This window comes from Nycticebus coucang, chromosome 4 (assembly GCF_027406575.1).
Source record: "Nycticebus coucang isolate mNycCou1 chromosome 4, mNycCou1.pri, whole genome shotgun sequence".
Lineage (NCBI taxonomy): Eukaryota > Metazoa > Chordata > Mammalia > Primates > Lorisidae > Nycticebus > Nycticebus coucang.
The window spans coordinates 117,127,106-117,154,182 of record NC_069783.1 but is presented as its reverse complement, the minus strand read 5'-3'; the positions used below and the strand labels follow the sequence as shown (position 1 = coordinate 117,154,182).

Sequence of the window (27,077 nt, the reverse complement as noted above, 5' to 3'; positions counted from 1 at the left end):
ATCCACCTTTCTATCTTTAAGGGATTACAAGGAGTTGAAGTGGACTGAGTATTTGTGTTCTAAGACAATCTCGTTTTTAAAAAAGTTTTCTGCCTAATCACAGAATTCATTTATGTTCATTGTTAAACTAACAAGGAAGCAAAAAAAGAAAGAAAGAAATGGCCTATAATCCAGTGCCTAAGAATACCTGCTGTCAATATTCCCCCATATTCATCCTCAACGATAGATAGTTAAAAAAAGGAAATAATATTGACCAGTTTTGTCACTTCCTTTCTTCATTTATAACCTTTGGTAAAAACCAACTTAGTGTGTTCTCAAACGTTTTTCCAATATTTTTCTACATCACTATTTTAATGGCTGCATTTCACGGCCGAGTGGATGGACTGTAACCTAATTCCTAACAGTAGGGTGTTTCCAATGTTTCGCTGTCATCAATGATACCACAAAAGGCACTCTTGTAGCTCAGTCCTTGTCTACATTGATGATGCTTTGTTTAGGATAAATTTTGAGAAGTGAATGTTAGAGTTTGTAAAGTTTTCAGATGAAGAATAGTGTTTATACTGTAACACCATTTGTGTACAATAAGAAAGCTGGTCATATATATGTATAGTTGCTTCGCTTATATAGAAATCTCACAAATGGATATTACTGCCTCAGAAGAAATGGTGTAGGTGCCAGAGGCCAAGGGGGGAGACGGATTCCCTCTCGTACTTTTTAAATTTTAAAATAGGTGACTGCATTTCAAAATTCCCCAAATGAATGGAATTTAACTTGTAAACTCTCAGTTTTTGGAGTGTTCTGACAAACTTTCCTTTAGATGTTGACCAGTTTGCGTTCTCGCCACTCTCACCAACACTGAGAACCAACATTTTAAAATACGTCTGTGTCAGTTCATTAGGAGATAATGGTGTCTGGTCTTGATTCGTATTTTATTTATTGCTGATGACTTTATTGGCCATTTGAATTTCTTATTTTGTGAATTGCTCAGACTCCAGGAGAGGGTAGGGCAAGACAGCTATAAATGGCTCCTTACTCAAAATTTTTGAGTCTGAGTTAGGAAATCAGAAGTCCAGCTCAAAGAGGGGCCGGGGGAGAAGGGCTGAGCTAACCAGTCAGTAACTTCTCTGAGTCTGTGTGCACAGTATATTCCCCGTGTGTGTGCATGCAGGCGTTATGTTTCTTAGAAAAGCAAACAAAGCCAAACCCATTGTACTGTTACTTCCCTTCCCCACTTTGCACTACGGTGGACTCTCCATAGCTGACCACCTCCTTACATTGACCACCTCTTTCAGTTGAACTAATTTTCATAGACCAGACATGCATCACAGGATAGGCCTACTTCCTCATGTTGACCAACTCCGTATGTTGACTAGTGTGTTACAGTTCCTTGGGTTTTTACAGAGGTTCTATTCTATATGGTAAAACCCAACATTGACCAGCTCTGACCTGACATCACGTCTCAGGGGTGGGACCAAGAAGGGAGAATTCAGTGAGTGACACAGCCTTCAGGGCGGCCCCAGGCAGGCATAGAGGTTAGAACATGGACTGAAGTGCACTCTGGGCCTGGAGTGAGGCTCAGGGACGAGCGTCTGGCTCAGAGCTGGTGGCTCGTGGCACACTGATTGTGCACTTCTTCTTTCTCTTTACTTTAGGTTTGAGATGGGAACCATACATGTGGGTTAGATCAGAACCCGCTCTTTCCTCCAATCAATCCCTTCTTTTATTCTGTTTTTGTTTTTGAGACAGAGTCTCATTCTGTTGATCAGGCATAAGTGCCATGGCGACAGCCTAGCTCACTGTAATCTCAAACTCCTGGGTTCAAGTGATTCTCCTGCCTCCCCCTCCCAAGTAGCTGGGGTTACAGGTGCCCGCCAGAGTGCCCGGCTAATTTTTCTATTTTTAGTAGAGAAGGGTCTTGCTCTGGCTCAGGCTGATCTCAAACTCCTGAGCTCAAGCAATCCTCTTGCCTCAGCCTCCCAGAATGTGAGGATTACAGTCGTGAGGTACTGTGCCTAATCGATCTCTTGTTAACTCGGCAGAGATTTCGGGACCCCTAGTGTCTGACAGGCTTGTCAACAGATAATGGAGATTCAGAGGGACCACACAAGATGGAGGGATACACAAAGTCTGGAAACACAGTGGAAGTATATCTGCAGGAGGTCATTCTTACTCTAGGTCTTAAGGGATGAGTATGAGTTTTCAGAGAGGAAGAGAGGGAGGGGGTGGTCCAGGAAAAGGGAGCAGCAGGTGCAAAGGGACCTGCATGGGGCTGAGTGTGACTGAGGAGGGGGTGTGTGAGAATTTGATTGTCATGCTAAGAAATCAAGAGCCATTGTTGAGTTATTGAACCAAGAGGATGAAAAATTCATATTTGTGTTTTACAAAACTTGCGCTTATGTGGAAAAGGCACCAAGCACAGAGAAGTGTCAAGAGTCTACGGCAATAGTCCAGGGGTGAAATGCCAGGGTCTGGGGCGAGCAGTGATGGTGAGAATGCACCGGAAGGAAAGTGTTCAGCTGACACTTAGTGGCCTGAGCTGGACTTGATGCATTGGATGAACACAGGAGAAGGCAGCACCAGCTGGGTGGATGGTAAAGTGCAGGGTACTCCTATTTACTTCCACAAATTTCAGTACTGTAGACTATTTAAACTGGTAAAGACACTGGAGACGACTTGGCTCAATCTCTCTCCAAATGCAACTTCCTCCCTATGACATTCTAATCTGTGGGCTTTTTCTTAGGCTTGATTTTCTCCAGTGACAAGGAATTCATTCCCTCCTCTTTAGATAATTCAAGCTGATCTAGGGCAGAAAGCTTTTCTCATGTGGTTTACTACATTCTAGTAGGAATTTGTGCCTCTCTGACACACAGGAAATACCCCAGAGCATGACAAAGTATAAGGCCTTACCTCATTAAACTCGGGATTCAAGGTTTTCTTTTTAATTTGAGTCTTATGTTTAGCCTTCTTTCCCATGTCTGGTTTCAGCCACCTGACAGAAGAGAATTGTTATGGATGAAGTTTAATGAAGAAAAGCCCCTCAAGGACCCCAACAGCTCCTTCTAGCATCAGGATAATAATTGATTATAAAGTGAATCAACATTGATAATGACCCATGGGCATTAGAGCATCTACTTGGTACCAGGCACTGCACTAAGCACCTTAGTTTAATGTTTAATCCTCACACGAACCCTGGATGGTAGAAGTATAACCACTTATTTTACATACATAGAAACTGAGGGACCAGAGAGGTTGAGGTGTATGTCCTTGGTCACACATGTTGTATTTGGAGGCCGCACACTTAGCCAGCACTTTCTCCCATTGAATTAAATTGAGGGCCATGTTTGTGGTGCCTGACATTTTCTCATCTATCACCTTTAGGCTGCTTCCAAGTCCTGGGGAGATGCTGGCAGGTGGATAGAAAGGGGAAGATACAAATCTGATTATTGTTACTCCATTGCACAAAACTATTCACTGGCTTCCCTTTGATCTCAGGGCAAAGTTCAAATTTCTGAATGCAGTCTTAAGACCCTGGATAGTTGGGTCCCTTCCCTTTCTCACCCTAATCTTATACCACCTTCTTCACCCACTGATTACTCATTCTCTTTCTGCCCCAGGGCCTTTGCACTTACCATTTCCTCTTCCTAGAAGGCTCTCCCTTAGTGTAGGCTTAATGCCTGGTACATAGTAGGTAATCAATCAATATTTTATGGGTGAGTAAACATATGGTCTAAAAATTCCTATGGGTTGGGGCACTTGGATTCTAACTCAGGCTGTCACTGGGTGAGCAGCTTTGCACATGAACATGAGCTCCCTGTGCCTCAGTTTCCTGACATGTAAAGAGAGCAAGCATTTCTTTCTTATTCACAGAACTGTTTTTAAGAAGAGACACAAATGACCAATTGAAAATCAATTGCTGAGCAAAAAGAAAGGATAATTCTGATTTTAAAAAAATCCTTTATTTGGTCAGAAACAGCTTAATAGTCTCCTGTTTCTTTTCCCAGGATAGTGACCACAGCAACTCTATTTCTTCCAGAAGGATTGGCTGGATGGGGGGGGAGGGAATGGTAGGGAGAATTATTTGAGAACAGGAATTTGCATGTGGCTGAGATTTAATGGAGTACAGGACAGCATCCCACAAGTTCATTTTCTCTCTTGGGCAAAACCAAATTACTCTCAGAAATCAAACTCATCTCTGACATGTGTGTTCTTTGTTAACTAAATCCTCATTCAAAGAAAATCTGAAAGAAAGCCCACACCAGTCTGTTCTTTAGCCATGAGCTTAAGGGAAATACTACTTTCTATTATCAGAGGCAGTGGAGATGGAGGGAGATGCCCAGCTGGTGAGAACATTAATGAATACTCTTTGCCACGGGAGAGACAAGTGATGGTAGTTATTTATACCCATAATGGCAGGGTATAAATAACTATTTATCGAGCACTTACTATGTACCAGACACATGAAAAATACACCTCTCAGACTGCATTCTCCAACAGCAGGAGGTAAAATTGACTGATAAGATACTGGGTTCTGAATTTATCATGTTCTCACTGAGGCCATGCTTCCCACAGGCTGTTCTTAGCCAATGACGGAACTCGCAGAGACACCAGGCAATCCCATTTCTCAAAGATCCAGGGCTCCTCTGACATGTGACTGTGCCCAAGGATTCCCCCCACCCTGGAACTGCACTGCAGCCTAAGAGTCTTCCTACCTTCCTTTCTTCCCACTCTCCTCCACACAGGTCAGACCTATAGCCAGGTCTATTGTCTGAAGCCTCCTCTGGACCCCTCCTGATTTCCTCTGCAGGCATCTCTCCTAACAAATCTCTTGTTTTGTCTCATCCTCTCTGGATGTCTCCTTCTTGGAGGAACTGAACTAATGCACAACATTCCTCTCTCCATTTGGCAGATGAGGACACTGAGGCCTGAGGAGGTTAAGCCATGAGCCCAAGGTCACATAGCTAGAGAATTTTGGAGGCTACTTTAGCTGGGATCAAACCCAGGCAGCCTAGATGCCCACAGAAACACACATTTTGCTGCCACAATTCGGGCAGAATTCTACTCTGTACCAGGCACAATGCTGGTTGCTTTATATATATATGTATCATTTGAGCCTTATGCCCATTCTTGGAGATACATGGAAGTATTGTCTTCATTTTACCAATGAAGAAACTGAGTAAAAAACGAAATAACTTGCTTAGTTAGCTAGCGGCTGGCTAAGATGGGATTGAGCCTTACGTCTGACAGAGTGGAGACCGCAGGATGTGCTAGAAGACCTCCAACTATAGGAAGCATAACTGACCAAGGCCCCAAATGCAGTGGCTAAAGTCTATGCCTTGTTTTCAGCAAGGCCATGTTCCCATGGTGACTGAGCCCAGGAGGGATACCGAGGCAGACCTGCTTCTAGGAGACAGAGGACTCATACGATGGCCTACTGAATGCATCGAGGGTACTTCCCTCCACCCTTCCTCCTCTTCCCTTCACTTGGGAAAGACTCGCATTGTGGCCTAACAGCACCCTCATTCTCCCTGACTGTCTCCTAACTTTCCCTCACACAGGCATTTTTCCTAATGAAATCCTTGCCTGTTTAATCCTATTTTTGGCATCTTCTTCTCAGAGGATCTGGACTAGCACAGATAAAGTTTCTTTTATTCCCCATGATTGAGATTACTGGAATAAGCCCCAAATATAAGGCATTTTTTATTTTAAGCATTTCCAGAATGAACTTGGAAACAGGCAGATTGCTTCTTTGGTGGTGGGGCCCTGAGCTTCTTGTGGGGCGGTGTGCAGCCAACTCATGGGGGGTACAAACGGGGTTACTATAACCATGCCAACTGCCCTTCCCCCTCATAGGGGGGCAGAGTCACAAAGGTTTGCCATGTGGGCAAGTGACACAGCAGTCTGACTGCCTGAGACTCCAGTCTCACACGCTAGCCAGTTCTGGGGATCCATTTCACTGTGTGACCTTGGTCAAGTTCCTTGCGCTCTCTGGGTCTCAGTACACAATGATCTTGGGGAAGCTATCTTGTCCTCCCTTTCCAAGGATCTGAGACCCCCTTCTGGGGTCCCAAGACATTGACTCACAGTTTGACAAATGGATCTGAGTAGCCATTGGCGTCCATGGCGGCCAGGTGCACGCAGCGTATGATGCCCACAATGAGGCCTCCCTGCTGTGTGCTGTACATGAGGGACACCAGGATCTTGCCTCGTTCTTCTATGTCACCAATTCGCTCCACCTGCTGCATTGGGGGAAAGGTAGTGTGGGCCTAGGTAGAAGGGATCTGGGCAGTGTGGATGGTGAGAATTAGGGAAAAGCCTGTGGAGGGCAGGAGGAGCTTGGTCCCGGCCAATGACATCAGCACATGAACAGCAGATGGCCCAGCCTCCAAGACAGACCAGTGGTGGAGTCTGGGGGAGGTCTGAGGCCCAAAGGGGTCAGAGGCTTTATTTAGACATGGACTGAACCCTGACTCTAATCTGAGACTCTCTTGGCCCAACCAGTCTTCTCTAAGTGCAGCCCCTGGAGTCATAGGAGAGACCCAGGCAGAAGATATGGAGGTTTAGTTCAATCTCTGCCAGACACAGAGCTCAAAGAGCCTGCCTACATCCCCTCAGAGGGAGTGTACCACTGCTCTGGTCCAGTTCTGGCAACTGGGATGAGGAACTCACAGGCATTCTGGGTATGAGAGGAAGGGGCTGACCCTTTGGGTGTAAAGAGGATATCCCTAGTCTGATGTTCTAATGACTTGGGCAAAGAGTAGCTCTTGCTGCAAATCAATAGGCAGATGGTCTGCAGGAGAAAGAGGGAGGAAGAGGACAGGCAGGAAAGAAGAGGAAGCTACCAGCCCAGCCCAGCCCCGAGCAGACCCCTAGCCATGGTTTCAATTCCCATTTAATGCTCACCTCCTCCTCATAAAGGGCCATGCCTCGGGCTGACCCAGTAGTCCCAGCACGCTTCATCTTAAAAGAAGAAAACAGAAAAGACAAATAACATTGTCTATGGGGCTTATCTCCCTGCACAAGAAGGACCAGAAACCCCTCAGACTTGCATTAACATCCAGAGAACCGTGAGGATGGTTCTCCAAGCTACTGTGGCCCTCTACCTTTTCCCTTTTAGCTAAAATTTATAAAACATAATGATATGGAAGACTATGTTAATGCATAACAACCTATGACTATTAGGTTCTATTACAATCTCCGTTTTACGGATGAGGACGCTGAAGGTCAAAGTCATTAAGCCATTTGCTCAAAGTCACATAGCCATTTATGTAAGAGCACGAATCTTAGTTTGTAAAGCTCTGATTTTAAAAGCCTTGAGTTAATTCCAAGGTGCAGCCCAATTAGAGAACCTTTTGACTCTTGTTCTTTCTCAAAGGGCAGTTGTAGGATTATTGTAGGACAGTTCTTTTTTTTTTTTTTTCTTTTTGAGACAGAGCCTCAAGCTGTCACCCTGGGTAGAGTGCTGTGGCATCACAGCTCACAGCAACCTCCAACTCCTGGGCTTAAGCGATTCTCTTGCCTTAGGCTCCCAAGTAGCTGGGACTACAGGCGCCCACCACAAGGCCTGGCTATTTTTTTTGGTTGTCGTTGTCATTGTTGTTTGGCAGGCCCAGGATGGATTCAAACCCTCCAGCTCTGGTGTTATGTGGCTGGTGCCTTAGCTGCTTGAGCTACAGGCGCCAAGCCAAGTAGGACAGTTCTAATACTGTATATGCCCTATCATTCCATCCCAAAAGATCCTGTGAGGTTGGTACTACATTATCCCATTTTATGGATGAGACATGAAGCTCAGAGAATTACAAAGTTTGCCTCAAGTTATACCATAAGTGGCAGAGCCAGGATTCAGACTTGCGGAGTCTGGCTCCAGAGCCCACACTCTCAGACATTCTGTGATGGTGCCTCCTATTTATCTGCACAGTGCTCTCTGACTTTAAGCTTGATAGGCGCAGAAGGCAGTATTATTTCCTATAATAACAACTGTTAATTTAAGAGTGCTTATTATGCACTAAATTCTGTTCTTATTGTTTTTAGACATAACTCTCCCAAGAGGCAGGTACTATCATAAACACCCATTTTACAGACAAAAATCCTGAAGCTCAGAATAGATGGGCAGTGCAGAGCTGGGCTTTGCACCCAGCAGGCCTCACTACCATCCCATGTTGCCCTTTCAGTTTTGCCAAGGAGGATTCTGACATTCAGAGAAGGGATGATAACACAGGGGTTGCCAAAAGATAGAGAATGCAACCTGATGTACTGAGCTGAAAGCTTCCCTCTCCTTTCATTGGATCTGTTTTCCCCAGTGCAGACCCAGAGGAAGGCAGTATCCCCCCATCTCCCATCCTCACTCACGGGAATCACTCGCTCCAGGCAGATATTGAAATTCTTCCTCTGGTTGGGCTTCAGTTTCTTGAGGGAGAATCTGGTCTCACCAATGAACTCATTATGGCCAAATTTGTCCTCATCACAGACAGAGATCCTGCCATCGACATAAGGAGTAATGGAGAGAAAAAGGAACAGATATTGAGCTCCTACCACGTGACAAGCGCTGTGGTTGGGGCTGGTAAGGAATATGTAACGTGTAGAGGTATTAATAATGCACTTTCCTATTCATCCATCACCAGGCCAAGTACTTTTTATTCCTTCTTTATTGCAATATATCTTACATGGAGTAAAGTGCATGAGTATAAAGTTTATAGCTTGATGAATTTTTTGCATATGTATACACTGATGTAATCACCACCCAGATCAAGATATAGAACATTCTAGACCCTGGAAGACCCCGGATTCTTCCTACTCACTACCTGCTTCAGAGATAACCTCCTTCTGACCTCTGGACACAAGGAGTCATTCATCCTGAATTTGACCTTCATATAAATGGAATTATACACTAGGAGTCTTTTATGTGTGGCTTCTTTTGCTTAACATTTGAGCCCTCAGACATGTACCTGATATAGCAATTTATTCTTTTTATTATTGTATATTATTCCATTGTGTAAAATATACCATAATAATTCTGCTGCTGATGGACATTTGGGTTGTTTCTAGTTTTTAGTTATTATGAGTAAAGCTACTATGGAATATTCGTGTTCATGTCTTTTGTGATAAACACATGTATGTATTTATTTTCTCTCTTTTTCAATTTTCCAGGACTACTCAGATCATGTCTGCTCCCTCTTACTCTCCTAGAGGAGAACACGTATGCATTTCTACTGACCATTTTTCTAGGAGTGGACTTGCTGACCTGTGGACTAGGCATATGTTTAGCTTTAGCAGACACTTCTAAACAGTTTTCCAAGGTGGTTCACCAACTATACATCCACCCGCAGTTTATAAGGGTTCATTCTCTCTCACTTTGATTTCATCAGTCTTTAACTTTAGCCTTTCTGGATGGGTTGCAGTATGTGACTGTGGTTTTATTTCACATTTCCCTGATGATTAATGAAGTTGAACCCCTTTACGTATACTTTGTGGCCATTTGAGCATCCTCTTCTGCAAAGTTGGGAACTTAAATGACCTTTTCTTGTTTAATTTTTCCTTCTCCAAAAAATCTTGAGTTTTCTACTTTAGAGAAGAGCCCGGGGCCCAGAGAGATTAAATAAATTTTCCAGGTCTCCCTGAATCCTAAAACAACACATTGACTTTTGTTATGCACTCTGCACAGCCCTGAGTAGGAGAGCACAGAAAGGACAGGTCATGAGAAAGCCCTTGAGAAAGGACCCAGGGCACCATAATTCATCCCGACACATACTCAGTGGGGGAAAGGACTTGTTCTCCCACAGGATGGGGGGCCTTCTTAGGGGGACAGGCAGGGACTATAAATGGTAATTCACTTCTTGGCCACCAACATTGGTTGAACAAAAGTTCAAAGTCCTGTCGGGGTGGAGAGCTGAACACCCTTATGGCTGCATCCCACATTGTCGGAGACTAGGGAAAGAAATTATCTCTATTTAGGTAGTTGGGGTGTAGCCAACACCATCCTTCTGCAGGGCAATGTATCTCTAAAGACTTAAGAGTAATCGCTGTTTTTGACAGCGAATTTGTAGTACAAATTCTAGGCATTCACCTCAAACTATAATAAGGTAAGTGCAAAAATATTTAGCTACAAAGATGTCTATCACAGCATAGTTTATAATTTTGAAAAAGCAGAAATAATAAATATTCTACTATGGGAGGACTGCTTAAGAAAATTATGAAATAAACATAAAAATGAAATAGTAAACATTAACGATAACATTGTCGATGCAAAACCACACTGCAACACCAGTACATACCCACAAGAAAGGCCAAAAGTAAAAAAATGTTGATGAGCATATGAAGCAACTGGAACTCCTACGCACGGCTGATGGGAGTGTACAGGGCACAGGCACAATGGGAAGCTGGCAGTTTCTACCAAAGCCGAACATATCTGTATCTTACAACTCAGTCACTGCACTTTTAGCTATATGTGTAACAGAAATGAGTGCATCTGTGTACCTAGAAATAGCTACTAGAATGTTCCTAGCCTCACTATTTGTAATAGCCCCAAAGTAGAATCCACCCAAATACATCAACAGTAAAACAGATAAATACAATTGTAGAATATTCCTACAGTGGAATACTAAATAGCAACAAGAACAAATGATCTACAACTATACATAACTTAATATCGCAAATGTAACATTAAGTGAAGGAATGTAGATGTAAAAGAGTCACACTGTATACTATGATTTATATAAAGTACAAAAACAGTCAAAAGTAATTTGTCCTGTTAGAAGTTAAGATATCAATGAACATGGGAGTGTAGAAAAAATAAAGAAATTAAGATAGTGAATACCCTGGGGGGAGGTCCTCCCCATGAGAGGCTTTTCTTGGTCTAGGAATGTTCCATTCCCCGATCCCAGTATAATCACATTGTAAATATTCATCAACCTGTACAATTATTACAATGCATGGTTTTCTAAATGAATGTTACACTGCAATAAAAATGTTTACTCAAAATAATATTGCAGCCAATTTGGAAAGCAGTTTGCACATGTTGTAAAAATATTTTCAAGAAAACCACGTATCTTATAATCCAGGAATATTCCTCTTTGGTTTCTATCCTAAGGAAACACTTGTATGTACACAAGGAGAGTGAAGCTTGCTCATTGCAACTTTGTTTGTAGTAGAGAATGGCTGGAAACAATCTAAATGCTCACCCATGAGAACTGGCTAAATATGCTGGTAAACATTTACATAAAATTAAAATCATGCCAAGTAATATTGCATATTGTTGGTAGATACACAACCATGAAGTATAAGACATGCCTGGGAATGATACCTAAGAATTCAGGATAGTGTTTAGCTCTGGGGAGGTAGCTAGAAAACAGGATGGGGGATAGAGTATACCAAAGGAGCTTCAATTTGCATCTGTAGTGCTTTTTTTTTTTTTATTAAATTGTAGCTGTGTACATTAGTATGATCATGGGGCACCAGACACTTGGTTCATAGACCGTTTGACACTAGTTAACAACGGTTCATAGACCGTTTGACACATTTTCATCACACTAGTTAACTTCCTGGCATTTTCTTAGTTATTTTGTGTAGTGCTTTATTTCTTAAGAAAAAAAAAGAGCTGAAGCAAATAACAAAAGTCCTTTTTAAAGACTGAGTATTGGACTCATGGATTTTTGTTTTATTATACTCCATACTTTTGTGTATATGTTTAATATTTAATAACAAAAACAATTTTTAAAAATCTGTGATAAATATATTCTTTTTTTTTATTGTTGGGGATTCATTGAGGGTACAATAAGCCAGGTTACACTGATTGCAATTGTTAGGCAAAGTCCCTCTTGCAATCATGTCTTGCCCCCATAAAGTGTGACACACACCAAGGCCCCACCCCCCTCCCTCTGTCCCTCTGCTTCTCCCCCCCATAACCTTAATTGTCATTAATTGTCCTCATATCAAAATTTGAGTACATAGGATTCATGCTTCTCCATTCTTGTGATGCTTTACTAAGAATAATGTCTTCCACTTCCATCCAGGTTAATATGAAGGATGTAAAGTCTCCATTTTTTAAAATAGCTGAATAGTATTCCATGGTATACATATACCACAGCTTGTTAATCCTTTCCTGGGTTGGTGGGCATTTAGGCTGTTTCCACATTTTGGCGATTGTAAGTTGAGCTGCAATAAACAGTCTAGTACAAGTGTCCTTATGATAAAAGGATTTTTTTCCTTCTGGGTAGATGCCCAGTAATGGGATTGCAGGATCAAATGGGAGGTCTAGGTTGAGTGCTTTGAGGTTTCTCCATACTTCCTTCCAGAAAGGTTGTACTAGTTTGCAGTCCCACCAGCAGTGTAAAAGTGTTCCCTTCTCTCCACATCCACGCCAGCATCTGCAGTTTTGAGATTCTGTGATGTGAGCCATTCTCACTGGGATTAGATGATATCTCAGGGTTGTTTTGATTTGCATTTCTCTAATATATAGAGATGATGAACATTTTTTCATGTGTTTGTTAGCCATTCGTCTGTCATCTTTAGAGAAGGTTCTATTCATGTCTCTTGCTCATTGATACATGGGATTGTTGGCTTTTTTCATGTGGATTAATTTGAGTTCTCTATAGATCCTAGTTATCAAGCTTTTGTCTGATTGAAAATATGCAGATATCCTTTCCCATTGTGTAGGTTGTCTCTTTGCTTTGGTTATTGTCTCCTTAGCTGTACAGAAGCTTTTCAGTTTAATAAAGTCCCATTTGTTCATTTTTGTTGTTGTTGCAATTGCCATGGCAGTCTTCTTCATGAAGTCTTTCCCCAGGCCAATATCTTCCAGTGTTTTTCCTATGCTTTCTTTGAGGATTTTATTGTTTCATGCCTTAAATTTAAGTCCTTTATCCATTTTGAATCAATTTTTGTGAGTGGGGAAAGGTGTGGGTCCAGTTTCAGTCTTTTACATGTAGACATCCAGTTCTCCCAACACCATTTATTGAATAGCGAGTCTTTCCCCCAGGGTATGTTCTTGTTTGGTTTATTGAAGATTAGGTGGTTGTAAGATGTTAGTTTCATTTCTTGGCTTTCAATTCGATTCCAAGTGTCTATGTCTCTATTTTTGTGCGAGTACCATGCTGCCTTGACCACTATGGCTTTGTAGTACAGACTAAAATCTGGTATGCTGATGCCCCCAGCTTTATTTTTATTACTAAGAACTGCTTTAGCTATACGGGTTTTTTTCTGGTTCCATACAAAACGCAGAATCATTTTTTCCAAATCTTGAAAGTACGATGTTGGTATTTTGATAGGAATGGCATTGAATAGGTAGATTGCTTTGGGAAGTATAGACATTTTAACAATGTTGATTCTTCCCATCCATGAGCATGGTATGTTCTTCCATTTGTTAATATCCTCTGCTATTTCCTTTCTGAGGATTTCATAATTTTCTTTATAGAGGTCCTTCACCTCCTTCGTTAGGTATTTCATTTTCTTTGAAACTATGGTGAAGGGAGTTGTGTCCTTAATTAGCTTCTCATCTTGACTGTTATTGGCATATACAAAGGCTACTGACTTGTGGACATTGATTTTATATCCTGAAACATTACTGTATTTTTTGATGACCTCTAGGAGTCTTCTGGTTGAATCTTTGGGGTTCTCTAAGTATAAGATCCTGTCGTCAGCAAAGAGGGAGAGTTTGACCTCCTCTGCTCCCATTTGGATTCCCTTTATTTCCTTGTCTTGCCTAATTGTATTGGCTAGAACTTGCAGCACTATGTTGAATAGTAAAGGTGACAGAGGACAACCTTGTCTGGTTCCAGTTCTAAGAGGAAAAGCTTTCAGTTTTACTCCATTCAGTAAAATATTAGCTGTGGGTTTATCATAGATAGCTTCGATCAGTTTTAGAAATGTGCCACCTATGCCTATACTCTTCAGTGTTCTAATTAGAAAAGGATGCTGGATTTTATCAAATGCCTTTTCTGCATCTATTGAGAGGATCATGTGATCTTTATTTTTGCCTCTGTTAATATGGTGGATAACGTTTATGGACTTGCGTATGTTAAACCAGCCTTGCATCCCTGGGATGAAGCCTACTTGATCATGATGAATGACTTTTTTGATGATAAGCTGTAATCTATTGGCTAGGATTTTGTTGAGAATTTTTGCATCTATGTTCATGAGTGAGATTGGTCTGTAATTCTCCTTTTTGTTTGGGTCTTTTCCTGGTTTTGGTATCAGGGTGATGTTTGCTTCATAGAATGTGTTGGGGAAGATTCCTTCTTCGTCAATTTTTTGGAATAATTTCTGCAGTACAGGAATAAGCTCTTCCTTGAAGGTTTGATAGAATTCTGGTGTGAAGCCATCTGGACCAGGGCATTTTTTGGTTGGAAGATTTTTTATTGTTTCTTTAATCTCAGTGCTTGAAATTGGTCTGTTCAGGAGCTCTATTTCTTCCTGGCTAAGTCTAGGGAGAGGATGTGATTCCAAATATTGATCCATTTCCTTCACATTGTCAAATTTCTGGGCATAGAGTTTCTGGTAGTATTCAGAGATGATCTCTTGTATCTCTGTGGGATCAGTTGTTATTTCCCCTTTATCATTTCTGATTGAGGTTACTAGAGATTTTACTTTTCTATTTCTCGTTAGTCTGGCCAATGGTTTATCTATTTTAAGTTTTTCGAAAAACCAACTCCTTGATTCATTAATTTTCTGAATGATTCTTTTGTTTTCAATTTCATTGATCTCTGATTTGATTTTGGATATTTCTTTTCTTCTACTGAGTTTAGGCTTAGATTGTTCTTCTTTTTCCAATTCCATAAGATGGCTTGTGAGATTGTTGATGTGCTCTCTTTCTGTTTTTCGAACATAGGCATCTAAAGTGATAAATTTTCCTCTCAAAACTGCTTTTGCAGTATCCCACAGGTTTTGGTAGCTTGTGTCTTCCTTGTTGTTATGCTCAAGGACGTTGATGATTTCCTGTTTTATTTCTTCCTGCACCCATCTGTTATTCAACAGAAGATTGTTTAATTTCCATGCCTTTGTGTGGGGTCGAGCGTTTTTGTTAGATTTGAGTTCCACCTTTAGTGCCTTATGGTCTGAGAAGATAGATAAATATATTCTATGGGATACTATGAAGTAGTTAAAAATTAGGTAGAGATACATGTTTCTTTACGGCTATAACTCTAAGACATATGGTTAACCAAAGGTAACTTCCAGATACATGCAGCATATGTTATGAACAGTAATATATCTATTTATATATCTATATTTATATACAGGGTATCCATAAAGTTCATGTGCAATTTAAAACTGTGCTACATTGTAAAATTGCACATGAAGTTTATGGACACCCTGTACTTCATATGAATGTAAACACACTCATAGAAGGAGGAAAGGAAGAAGGATACCAGGGTAGGGAGGGGACCAACATTTTAAATGAGCTTTGTTTTTCCTGTAACTTTTCTTTACAATATTATTTGTTACTTACATAATTTAAAATTCAATTTAATTCAGCATTGTAGAAGAATATGAAATGACATCAAGGTATTGTTAAGTGAGACAGGTGTATTACTTAATAGGATGATCCAATTTAATAAACATTTCTATAAGCATTCAATTTTACCCAAAAATAAACTCTTGCACACATACATGCACACAAAACCTCAATGTTCAGACATCAGTTAACAGTTGCACTTGTCCGTATTTTCAAAAATTTCTACCAAAAATATATGTCATTTTTATAAAAGTAGAAACAAAAACTACTGAGGGATTATTTAAAAAGTGGAGTGCTGGGAGCCATGCCCCAAGTTTCAGTTCCTCCCCACCTCAGCCCCCCGCCCTGACCTCCACCTGGCAGGCACCTGAGGGTCTTCCTCTGCATGTCCTCATCCGTGATGCCGTGATAGACCAGGGTCTCGTTCCAGATGGGGTTCCGGGTGTTCCGTAGAGTTTTTGTACGAAGCTTGTTGGACTAGAGCACCAGAGAAATGAACAGACCTCTGCCTCAGTGGGGAGCCCGTCCTGGAGCCCCATCCTTTGGGCTGATTTGGGCTGAGTAGGTGGCTTTCTCCATAGGAGTGCCCAGGGGCTTAATTATCCCCAAATGCATGTTCTCGGGGTGGGGGGATCGTCTAGGGTGATGGCCACAGACAAATGGATTAATGATCAACATTGGCTCCCTCTTACTGCCGTGCCTTGGGCCCCTTCCTGGAACTTTCTCTTAAGGTAAGACACATCTTCCTTTGAGAAAAGAAATACCATTTTATAGGCCAAGGAGACAGAAATGAGAGTTGCTCATTTCCTTCTACGCAGGGGCTATTAGGATAGTTACCTCTATTTCTTGCAAATAGTATCCTCCATGCCTGAAATTCCTTTTAGAGGACAAAGGGAGAAGGCTAGAAATGCAACTACAGCTGGAAGGGGTGGCCTGGTGACAAACCTAATTCACACCAACATGTTAATGACTCATATTAGATTCTTTGGCAAAGTGGATTAAATTTAGAAGTGGGCAAAGTAGAGCATCTCAAGGGGATGAAAACCTCACCAGGGAGTTAGAAAAAGTAGGTACCAAACACTTCAGCTTTTGGCCAGGGACAAGTGAGGGACTGTTTTTCCTCAATCCACAGAAACAAAGAGTGAGACAGGGTGTGTGTACATGTGTGTGTGGTCCTTTGTCTTACGGGCATTTCCTACTTGTAAAGGCATTTTCCCAAGATCATGTAATCAAATGTACTGTTACCTTTGCCTTTAGGACATCTATGTTGAATTAACACAACAAAGCAAAAAAAAAAAAATAGAACTCAGATAGGTACAATTCCATCTCCAGCTGTGTGATCTGGGTGGGTCCCCCCAAAGGAAGGAGAATTAACCCCAGAGCAGAGCAATGTTTAGCAGGTGAGCTGGAAGGGGACAGGAAGGTAGGAGGGGCAGGGGTACAGTTTCCCTCAGTAATAGGATATTCCTAAAGTGCTGACCTCTGAAATCTGGAGAATGTTGTTCATTTCTATTGAGAGATGAGGAGTATTTGGTTGGGGCATGAAATGGGTGGGGTAGACCATGGTCAGTACTGGGGAGCCATTGCAGGGGAAAGGCACAATTGGGATCTATTTTTCCCCTGGCTATTGGCAGGATTCCAGGATTCCAGGTTTTTGAGTTGGAGAAATGGGCAGAACCTCTGCCCCTTGAGGGAGAATAACCCCTGTCCCACCCTCTATCCTTTGCTTTGTCACTCACAGGACTAGGTGAGGGGGGCAGGTTTGGGGCAGATAGGGCTATTTTAGGCTCTGAATTGAGAACCTTGGGTGTCTGCCAAGGCCCATGCACCCGGCTTGCAGAGATGCCCAGGCCATATGGTACCTTGCTGGCTCCTGGCAGGAGGTGCAGCTTAACATAGGGATCGGCCAAGCCGTTCGAATCCATGGGCTTCAGTCCCTGCAAGAGAAGGAGGCAATGGTGTGAGGGCCTCAGGAGGGCCCGGTGCTCAGCTGTCACAGGCTGAGCACAGGCCCTGGCAGCTGTCCTGCCCGTTGGTTCACCCTGTGTGCTTCCTCTGCCAAAGAGAGAGAAGGCAAAGGCAGTATCGTGATGGAAAGAGCACTGGAATCAGGGAAACCAGGGTTGAACGCCTGGCCAGGTCACTTCCTAGCTAAGTGACCTTAGACAAGTTTCTTAATCTCTTTGAGCCTCAGTCCCCTCGCCTTCAAATGGGGACGAGAACAGTACCTGTTTCATGGGTGGTGAGATTTAAGTGCAATTTCACCTGTAAGGTGCAAGTTACACAGCCAGCACTCCATCAAGGCCAGATTGCCATTGCTAGATGGGAGAAGATGTCCTCGATGGGGCTGGGAGAAGAAGGAGACTCCTGCACTCCTCTGACCCTTGCACTCACTTCTGAGATCTCAGTGTCTCCATCCGTAAGATGGGATCACAGACTCTGCCTACCCGCCTCACAGGGCTGGGATGAGGCTCAGATGAAATACTGTAGGGAAGGAAGTTTGTTTGGGGTAGGAATTAAAGTGATTTGTTAATATGGGTAACCCCCAAATGTTTAGGGCTCAGATGCACTCAGTCCACACTCCCACCTCTGGGACCCCACTGTCCTATCTTACAACATCTATGACAGGTACAATTGACCCTTGTACATCACGGGCTTGATTGTGCAGGCCCATTTATTTCAGGATTTCTTCCGCCTCTGCCACCCCACAGACAACAAGACCAACCCCTCCTCTCCCTCCTCTGCCTACTCAACATGAAGATGAAGATGATGAGGATGAAAAACTTTATGATCATCCACACCCACTTAATGAATAGTAAATATATTTTTTATTCCATCTGATTTTCTTAATATTTCCTTTTCTCTGTAAGAATACAGAGAATTATATTACAAGTATAATACATGTAACATACAAAATACATGTTAAGGTTTATGTTATCCGGTAAGGTTAACAATGGGCTATTAATAGTTTCTAAGTTTTGGGTGGAGGAGTCAAAGGTTATACATGGATTTTTAACTGCACACGGGGGTCATCACACTTGACCCTGCATTGTTCAAAGGTCAACTGTAGCATCTCCAATGATCTCCTTGGACCTCAATTTCCCCATTTGTTCAATGGAGTTGGCAGAAGCCTTGGCTTCATGTGGCTCTTAGAGCATTAAGTGAGATCTCACCTGTAAAGATCAGCTCCATCCTTCATCAGCTGTGTGATTTCAGGCCTTAATTTTCTAAGCCTCAGTTTTCCCATCTGTACAATGGGGTTAATAAAAATCCCTTCCTCACAAGTTTCTATGAAGATGAAACAAGATAACGTATGTACTTATCTCACTGTGCTTTTGGAGGGGGTGTTAAAAGCATCTGTTGTTATCTCCCAGGCACTTCACAGTCCCCTCCAGACATTCTGTGGACTAGCCTGGGCTAGATACCAGCCATGCCCTAGAAGCCAGCTATCTCCACTCCTAGGAGATGGCTGCAGATAAGTGAAACCCCTCTGGGATCATCCGTGGAGGAAGTCCTCCCCTAAAGGAATTTGCCTGACTAATAACTGTGACACTTTTCATCACTGCCACTGTCACAGACAGACAAGGCAATGGCAGGAGACAGCCCTGGTAAACATCTCCATCTAAGTGTCCTAGAAATGCCAGAGCAACCTGCAAGGTCCCCAGGCTGCTGTCTCACCCACCTTGGCCTTTATGATGGTGCACTGCAGGGAGCTGTTGTCCTGGTCATAGAGAAGGCTGAATTCCAGGGTACCCAGGGTGGCTGAAGGGGGCAGAGACAGGAACCAAGAGAACATTCATTTAGTCACTCAACAAACATTTCCTGAGCACTTTCTATGTGGGCTAGGCATTGAGACTATGAGAGGAAGACTCCGTCCCTGCCTTGGGAACCTCATCCTGGTAGCCCCTCCACTTCTTCAGAGCACTCAGGACATCTTTGAGCAGTTAATCACGTATGCACTTGCCTAGTTAATGACTTCCTGTCCTGATTGAGAGCTCCATGAGGAAAATAGCTGGGACTATCTTGTTGACTGTTGTCTCCCCAGTGTGCACAATGCAGAGTATACAGTAGGTGCTCATTTATTTGCTGAAGGAATAAATAGGACTTAGCATTTGCTATTTCCATCTGCTTGGAATGCTCTCCCTTCAGATTCTTATGTGGCTGGCACCTTATAATCACCTCTCAGTTTTATCGAATTACCTCCTCTGAGAAGCCCTCCCTGATTACTTCCTAAAGTAGCTTACCCCCACAGTCACTCAACATATTTTATTTCCTTCATAGTGCTCTGTCACTACTTGAAATGATCTCACTGGCATGTTCACTGTCTCTCTTCACAAGAATGGTAGCCCCAGTAGCCAATTTGTCTGTTGCTTTTTGCCATGGTATCCCTAGCACCTAGACCATTTTGAGGCTCCTAGTATATGCTCAATAAACACCTGTCAAGTATTGAGATGAGTTAGTAGATAGTGTACAGAATTGAGTATGAAGATAGATTTGTAACAAACCATTGGGATAAACTAAAAACAGCATCAAACACAAAGCTAGGAGGAATCATCTAGGCTTGGTGGGTTGGGGGAGCATTTAAGGCAGGAGCTGGGGTTGCAGACCCATGACCCATGGGAGAACACAGGGAACAGATGGACACAGCTGAGATTTCACCCAGATTTGGCCCCAATCAATCTGCTACAGCAGGGCAGTGGACCACAAGCCCTTCCTGGAGCCTTATCTCCTAATCTGTAAAATGGGAATAGTAAAAGGAGTATTCCTAGGCTCACAGGGAAGAGTCAATGAGCTAATGCTCATCACACAGTCAGCATAGTACCTGCCACAAAATAAGCGCTCACTAAAGTACCTGCCACAAAATAAGCGCTCAGCACGTGCTGTCCTTACCTCTGATGTCTGTATCACATAGTGTGTTCAGCACTGTGTGATAGAATGACTTCTAGCTTACGAAGCACCTCAGCCCTCATAGGAGGTGACATTCTGCTTTTCATTTTACAATAAGGAGAGATGGCATGAGGGGACAAGGCCATACTACTGGTTGCAGTTTCCTGGTCTATCACTTCTGTGCAGGTCCGATCTATCCTGACCTGGAGCAACCAGCACACCTCCCGTTCCCTCCCCTCCAACACATATTGGATGCAGACACTGCCAATCTGGCCTGCCCCCAGCTCACAAAGGAGGAGGAGAAGAGTGTGTGTGCGCGCGCACGCATGTGCGTCCCTGGGACTTGGGATCTGAGTAGGAGAGCTGCAGAGTAGGCACTTAGTAAGTCATTGAATGGTACATGCAAGAAAAAATGCCTAGTCATTTTTAAATCACGGTTAATAAGTTACTTTTAGAAGACATGCATTAAAGAGTTTTAAAAATTGTTAAAATATACAAACACACACCTAGGAGTGAAATTGCTGCGTCGTATGATAATTCTATGACACTGAACATCTTAAATATAGTTAATGCCACTGAATTGCACAGTTTAAGATGATTAAAATGGTAACTGATGTTACATGCATCTTGCTACAATGAAAAAAATACATGTAGCACTTATTCTTTAGAAAGCTGATTTCATTTTGTGAACTTCGGAACACAAATTGCATACCCATGGCTTGGTTAATATGTTTATTTGGATTGGTGTATTAGGGGGCTGGGGATGGACAGGGCTGTCCCTAAAGTTATTCCCATTTTCCTCTGGCTGGCTCCAGAAGCGGCTTTTCCCAGACACTGCTCCCACAAGGGCCACCTACTTGCATCATCCGAATCGTAGCTGTTGGCTTCTTCCTCCTCCTCCTCCGGGGGTGGTGGCTGGCAGGCAGGGGCTGCGGCAGGCTGGGGGGCAGCTGCTGATGCTTGGGAATAGGGCCCTGGGGGGTGGCCCGCTCGGTCTTCCCTGGTACCAATGGCTGAGTAGGCCCCAGCTACCCCCGTTCTCTCCTCTCGGGGTGGGGCAGTAGTCCCTGTATAACCAGGGTCACTCGAAGCCACCTCTACAGGCAAATGAGAAGAGGACCGGAAAGAGACAGCTGAACCTCTGTTTTATAACAACAGCACATAGGGAAGCTTTTAGAAATGCAGGTTCCCAGGCCAGGCCCTACTCTGAATCAGTGGGCCACGCAGTGGGGTCAAGGAATCTGTGTTGCCTAACGAGCCCCTCGAGCTGATTCTAACATAACAGACGTCCAGGGGAAACCTGATCAGCAGTGTGGATTCTGGAGCCAGACAGCCTGGGTCTGAATCTTAGAAAATTACCCAATGCCTCTAAATCTCAGTTTCTTTACCTATAAAATGGGAATTATTATATCTGAAGGTACTCAGATAGCAGTATTTAAACAAACAAACAAACAAACAATGTGTGGCACTTAAAACACTGCTTGGTGCATTATAGCTCGATAAATATCTTGCAGTGATATTGATGACAGTGATGCCTGCTGCTCACTTAATGTGGGCTAATCTGTTCCAGGCAATATGCCAAGGTTTCCATGTATTAGTTTATTACAACCTCCCAACAACCCTATGAGGCAGGTCCTAGTATTTTTTCTATTTTATAGATAAGGAAACTGAGGCTCAGGAAAGTTAAGTGATTTTCTCAGGGTCACACAGCTAGGAAGTGAAGGAGCAGAGATTTGAACACCGGCAACCTGCACTCTTAACTATATGTGTTGGGATTTTCAATCTATCTGATCTTAGTATGAACTGTTGAGTTTTGGAATTAGGGAGGCCTGCCTAGATCTTATCAGATAGGTCGCAGGTGCAGGCAGAGTCAAGATCTGGCAGCTCCGTGCTCTCTCTCAGGGAAGTAGGAGAGAGGTGGCCCCTTGGGTGGGCCTGGGAGAAAGTGGTTACTTGCCCGGCTTCTGATCTGGAAAGCGTCCTGCTGGCCCAGGGCTGGGTCTGCTGCCCCCTGGGGGTCCTAAGTGAGGGGAAGAGAGAAAGGGATGCAGAAAGAGGTAGCATCATTGGGGTGTTCACTTCATCCCCACCCCTTATTTCACAGGTGTGGGTACAGGCCCAGGGACAGCAGAAGACATGCAGAGGTAACTAAGGCTGCAGGAACAGTGCCATGGTGGTAGGGGATTTTTAGGGTCAGAAGAGCCTGGCTCCAAGATCCAATGACATGGGAAGGATGGTAATACTGGAGATGGGAGAGGTGACGAATGGAAAACTGTCACTTTTTGCACTGGGTGGACAAGATGCTCCCTTCCTACCCCTCACTCCCTGCCTGGCTTCTCAGCCCGGAGGATTACTTATTTCTAAGGGTCTTAGAAGAGCTCAGGATTTGGTTGTGGCTACAGCTTTGCAGAAATCCCAGCAGGCTCTGTAAGCAGGGGTGGGAGGTATTGGGGTCACAGCCGAGTGACAGCCTGGGCAGGTGCTGGCAACTGAGTGGCAGGTACCTGGCTGCCCCGGCTGCAGTGGAACTGGGCTCTGCACTGGGCCTGGAGCAGGTCTGGAGGCCTGAACTGAGTTGGCCCGTCTCAAACCTGCTGGGGAAAGAAAAGGAAGCAGCCATCCTGTGTCACATACACACACACAGCAGGAAGAAGCCTGGGAGCAGCCAGCTGGCGGGAGGCAAGGCCCCCGGGTTTCTGTTGGAGGCAGTTCCCCACACGCGCAGCTCGTGCACACTCTTCTCCCGCCTTTCCTGTGTTCTTTCTTTTTAAATCTCTGTCTCTAGGCAAATCACAGCAGGGCATGGTTGTTAATGTTAAAAAATCATAGGTTCTGTGATCCTGCTTCCACCTGTGTGATCTTGCACAAGTGATCTATCCTGTGTGGGCCTCAGTTTCCTCATCTGTTAAGTGGGCATAACCATACTTCACTCACAAAGTTGTGGTAAAGGTACAGTGATACAAACAGGAAGGGTCTTGGAGCAGTGCTTGACACGGAGTAAATACCCAATGCAGGTTAGGTGTCTTCATATGGACAGGGCTTTTCATCTCAGCCTCTTATCTAAGATATATGAGCTCGGGTTGGTCCCTCTCTCTCTCTGAACCTCAGATGCCTTATGGCAGCAACAGCTCTACCTATTTCATAAGAATAATGAATTAACATTTATTCCGTGCTTACCTGGTACCAGGGACTTTATATATAAGAAGTTATTTAATCTCTACACTAATAACCCCATGTGGTGGGTGCCTCATTACCGCCATTAAATAGATGGAAAAACTGAGGCACAGAGAGATTTCAGCACTCACCCCATGTCTCTGGGCTGGTTAGTGGCAGAGCCAGGGTTTGAACTCAGGCAGTTGGTCCCTGGAGTCTGTGCCTGAGACCTGTACATACTATCACTTATCATGGAGCCTTTGGCGGTTGAATGAGATGATGTGTTTTTTGGCACCCAGATCTGTGCTACTCTGGGAAGAAAGCCCTGCCCTGTCTTACCTCATCAGGCTGGATCCCACCTTTCCTGAAATGAGCTCTTTTTGCTGGACAGAGGCTTGGACGCTCATGACAAAGTGTGTTTTGCCACCTCTGCTTGGGAGTTACAAACCATTGAGTCTTGTCTCAGGATCCTACATCAGCACTGCCAATTGTTTGTCCATTTGGGTCCTAATTCATTTGTTTATTCACTCATTCATTCAACAAACATTCGTTAAATGTTTACCAAGTGCCAAGCCCCATGCAAAGATGGACAAAGCACCATTTTATTTCATGGCCCAATCACCCGGAGGAGACAGATGCTGAAATAATGAGTTTATGAAACAATAATAACTGACATTCGTTGAGTTCCTCAAATGCACCAGGCCTTGAACCATCACCTCATGGAACTCTCAAAACTCAATGGCATGGGCACAGTTTCCACCCTGCTACTATTTCCATGTAACTTTGGGCTTTCCACCCTGCTACTATTTCCATGTGACTTTTTTTTTTCCAGCCTCTTTGTCTTATCTATCAAGTGAAGATGATTATAATAGTACCCAGGCTGGGAGCAGTGGCTCATACCTGTAATCCTAGTACTCTGGGTGGCCTCAGTGGGAGGATTACTTGAGGGCATGAATTTTAGCCTGAACAAGAATGAAACATTGTCTCTCCAAAAAAGAAAGAAAAAAATTATCCAGGCATGGTGGGACACGCCCATAGTCCCAGCTACTCAAAAGGCTGAGGCAGGAGGGTTGCTTGAGCCCAGGATTTACAGATTGCAGTGAGCTGTGATCACACCATTGCACTCTAGCCAGGGTGACAGAGTGAGACTCTGTCTCAAAAAAAGACAAATAAACCAAACAATCTAAATTTATAATAGTACTCACCTAACAAGAGTTTTTGGTTGGTTTACATGTTATAATACAAGCAAAGGATTTAATTACAGAGTAGTTGCTCTATAAACATGAGTTGCTATTATTAACAACTATTAAATTCACAAACACTTGAGGGCCTATAATCAACTAGGAATCTTTGTTTAGGCAGGAAAATGAAGAGGAAGAAATAAAATTATGTTGGGTGTTCCGTAAGTATTTGAAAACATAATGAATTAATGGGAGAGTTGTGTCCCTGGTATTAGCCAAAGGAGAGAGATTCAGGCTTGAAAACATTTTAAGCACTGCACTGGGGCTGTGTCACTACTCTGGGGACTCAGACCCAGACTCAGCCCCTTCAAAAGAAATAAAGCTGCATGAACGTTTCACACAGGGGGTTATAAATATAGAACACAGATATCCCCAATATAGCAGACATTTGTTTCAAAGTTCAGAGATCAAGGACTCCCAACAGTGGGCACTCTTGCCAAATAAACCTACCATGAGAGAGCCCAGCAGCTCTGGGAACCTTACAAGAGCACCTGGCGGTAACATCTTAGCTGTGCTGACTCACCTCATATGTACAGACAGGAGATGCCACTTGCCAAAGAAGAAAGAACTTGGACAGATCTTTGAGAATGAAACATACTTTGCTCAAAGCCAAGGGTGTTTGTCCCTCACGGTTTTCTTGGAAGGAGGGCAAAATGAAAACCATGTTTTTCTTATATATGATATTAGAGCAAGAAAAGTACCTAATCAAAATTATGAATGTCTGGAGCCAGAATGGTTTCTGAATTTTGTATGTCCCCTGCCATAGAATCAGAATCTAGACTAAAACATGGAACACAGTAGGTGCCCAATAAATGCTTAGTAAATAAATGAGCACACTGTCCTTGCGTTCTTTCTGATTCTGTTCATCCAGGAGGCTTACTTGGATTTGCCTATCTCTCTCACCTGCTGGGCTCCGGCTGGAGTCTCCAGCACCCCCGCTGTGGCCCTGGTCCCAGCTCTCTGAATCCCGGCTAGACGAGCTCATTCGTGCCTCGGAAGCCCTGCGCACAGGAGGCCCATAACTTCCTCGCCCAGGAGCAGAGGCCATGTCAGGGCCTGAAAGGAAAATCATGAATTGAATGGAGAAAACAGAATGAGAGAATGGGGTGAAATTACTCCTGCCCCAAAGTATAAGACGGAGTTAGCAGAACTCACCTGTCCTTTGGCCTGGACCCCTCCTATCTTCAGTGTCAGCTAAAGAGAGAGAGAAAAATGATGAAACATACTGGTTTTTAGTGTCTGGAGAAGCACTACACAGAGGCTGATCCATCACTCTCCAGAATATTTTAAAAAAAATTAAAAGTCTCCCTTACAATCTATTCTCTGATTTAGCTACTGTTTACAACTGCATGGTTATTTCCTTTGCATGCACAAATACATACAGCATACACAGGGTTAACAAAGAATAGTTATGCTATAAAAGCTTCCGTGCCTAGAGGGAGCAGTGCTTAACCAGGAAGAGGAATGCTTTGGGGGTGGCAAGTAGGGACTCCATGGGGATGCAGTGTATGGTGACAATTTGGCGATTCTCTGCAAGGACTAGAAATGGCTTGTGCCTTGTCAGGAAGAAAGCATTTGTTGAATGCTTTCTGGGTGGCAGGCACTGTGCTAACTGCCTTGAGACATCATCTTATGGCAAACACAGTTAGACATTTCAATTTTGGAGACCTCTAACTATCATCCTCCTTTCAGAAGCACTGCCTGAACTCAACACCAAAACTGTCATTGAGACCAGATTTTTATCACTTAGGGTCCATTGAAATTATTGCAAGACTTTATCTGGTCAGTCCTCGTGGTCTAATCCAATTATAATGTGTTTTTATTGAGGTTGCTTTTTTTTCTTTTTACTGTTTTGCCTCTCCCTTGCTATCATTGTTTTAGCCATTAATAATTATACTTGGATAACAGCAATAATATCAATAGTAGTGGTAATTTTCTTTATGTCAATTTCCTTTCCATTCATCTTTTACTTTTAATTATTCAGATTAATTCAGATTTGCTTATGGCTGATAGGAGAGGCCATAATATCAGGGGCCAGGGAGGTCTTCTCTGGCAGCCCCTACTTGCCCAGGCTTCAGTGTGCATTTTGGTGGCAGCAGTCTCTCAGTCCCTAATTTTAATTCCCACCTCTGTTGTATTACTAAATATTCCACCAGGGGTGACAACAAAGCCACTTGGCAGCTTGGCATTGCTGGAGAGTTCCCTGGGCTACCCTTCTGATAAGGATTTATGATTTTAAATTGTGAGGAAGACATAAGAATCCTAGACCCAACTCATGCAAATACCCAATTGGGTTTAAACAGGGACTTCATGTCCGGACTTCCTTCCAGTAGACCTGTTGGCCAAGATCTGTC

General features: G+C 43.3%; 1 protein-coding gene across 10 annotated transcripts in view; it reads right to left on the bottom strand.

Moving 5' to 3' along the window:
• RPH3A (rabphilin 3A) overlaps positions 1-27,077 on the bottom strand; it is a 325,966-nt gene that overhangs the window by 3,685 nt on the left and 295,204 nt on the right. For 7 of the 10 annotated variants that reach the window (XM_053588109.1, XM_053588112.1, XM_053588113.1 and 4 more), the window contains 12 exons: positions 25,879-25,917; positions 25,627-25,779; positions 22,834-22,923; positions 22,287-22,349; positions 21,187-21,426; positions 19,125-19,204; positions 17,272-17,379; positions 15,810-15,919; positions 8,347-8,473; positions 6,901-6,957; positions 6,082-6,236; positions 2,908-2,989 (listed from right to left, as the gene is read on the bottom strand). In XM_053588109.1, coding sequence (XP_053444084.1) covers positions 2,908-2,989; positions 6,082-6,236; positions 6,901-6,957; positions 8,347-8,473; positions 15,810-15,919; positions 17,272-17,379; positions 19,125-19,204; positions 21,187-21,426; positions 22,287-22,349; positions 22,834-22,923; positions 25,627-25,779; positions 25,879-25,917 — 1,304 coding nt within the window. The remainder of the gene's footprint in view (positions 1-2,907; positions 2,990-6,081; positions 6,237-6,900; positions 6,958-8,346; positions 8,474-15,809; positions 15,920-17,271; positions 17,380-19,124; positions 19,205-21,186; positions 21,427-22,286; positions 22,350-22,833; positions 22,924-25,626; positions 25,780-25,878; positions 25,918-27,077) is intronic. The other 3 variants (XM_053588116.1, XM_053588115.1, XM_053588117.1) reach the window with 3 other exon arrangements.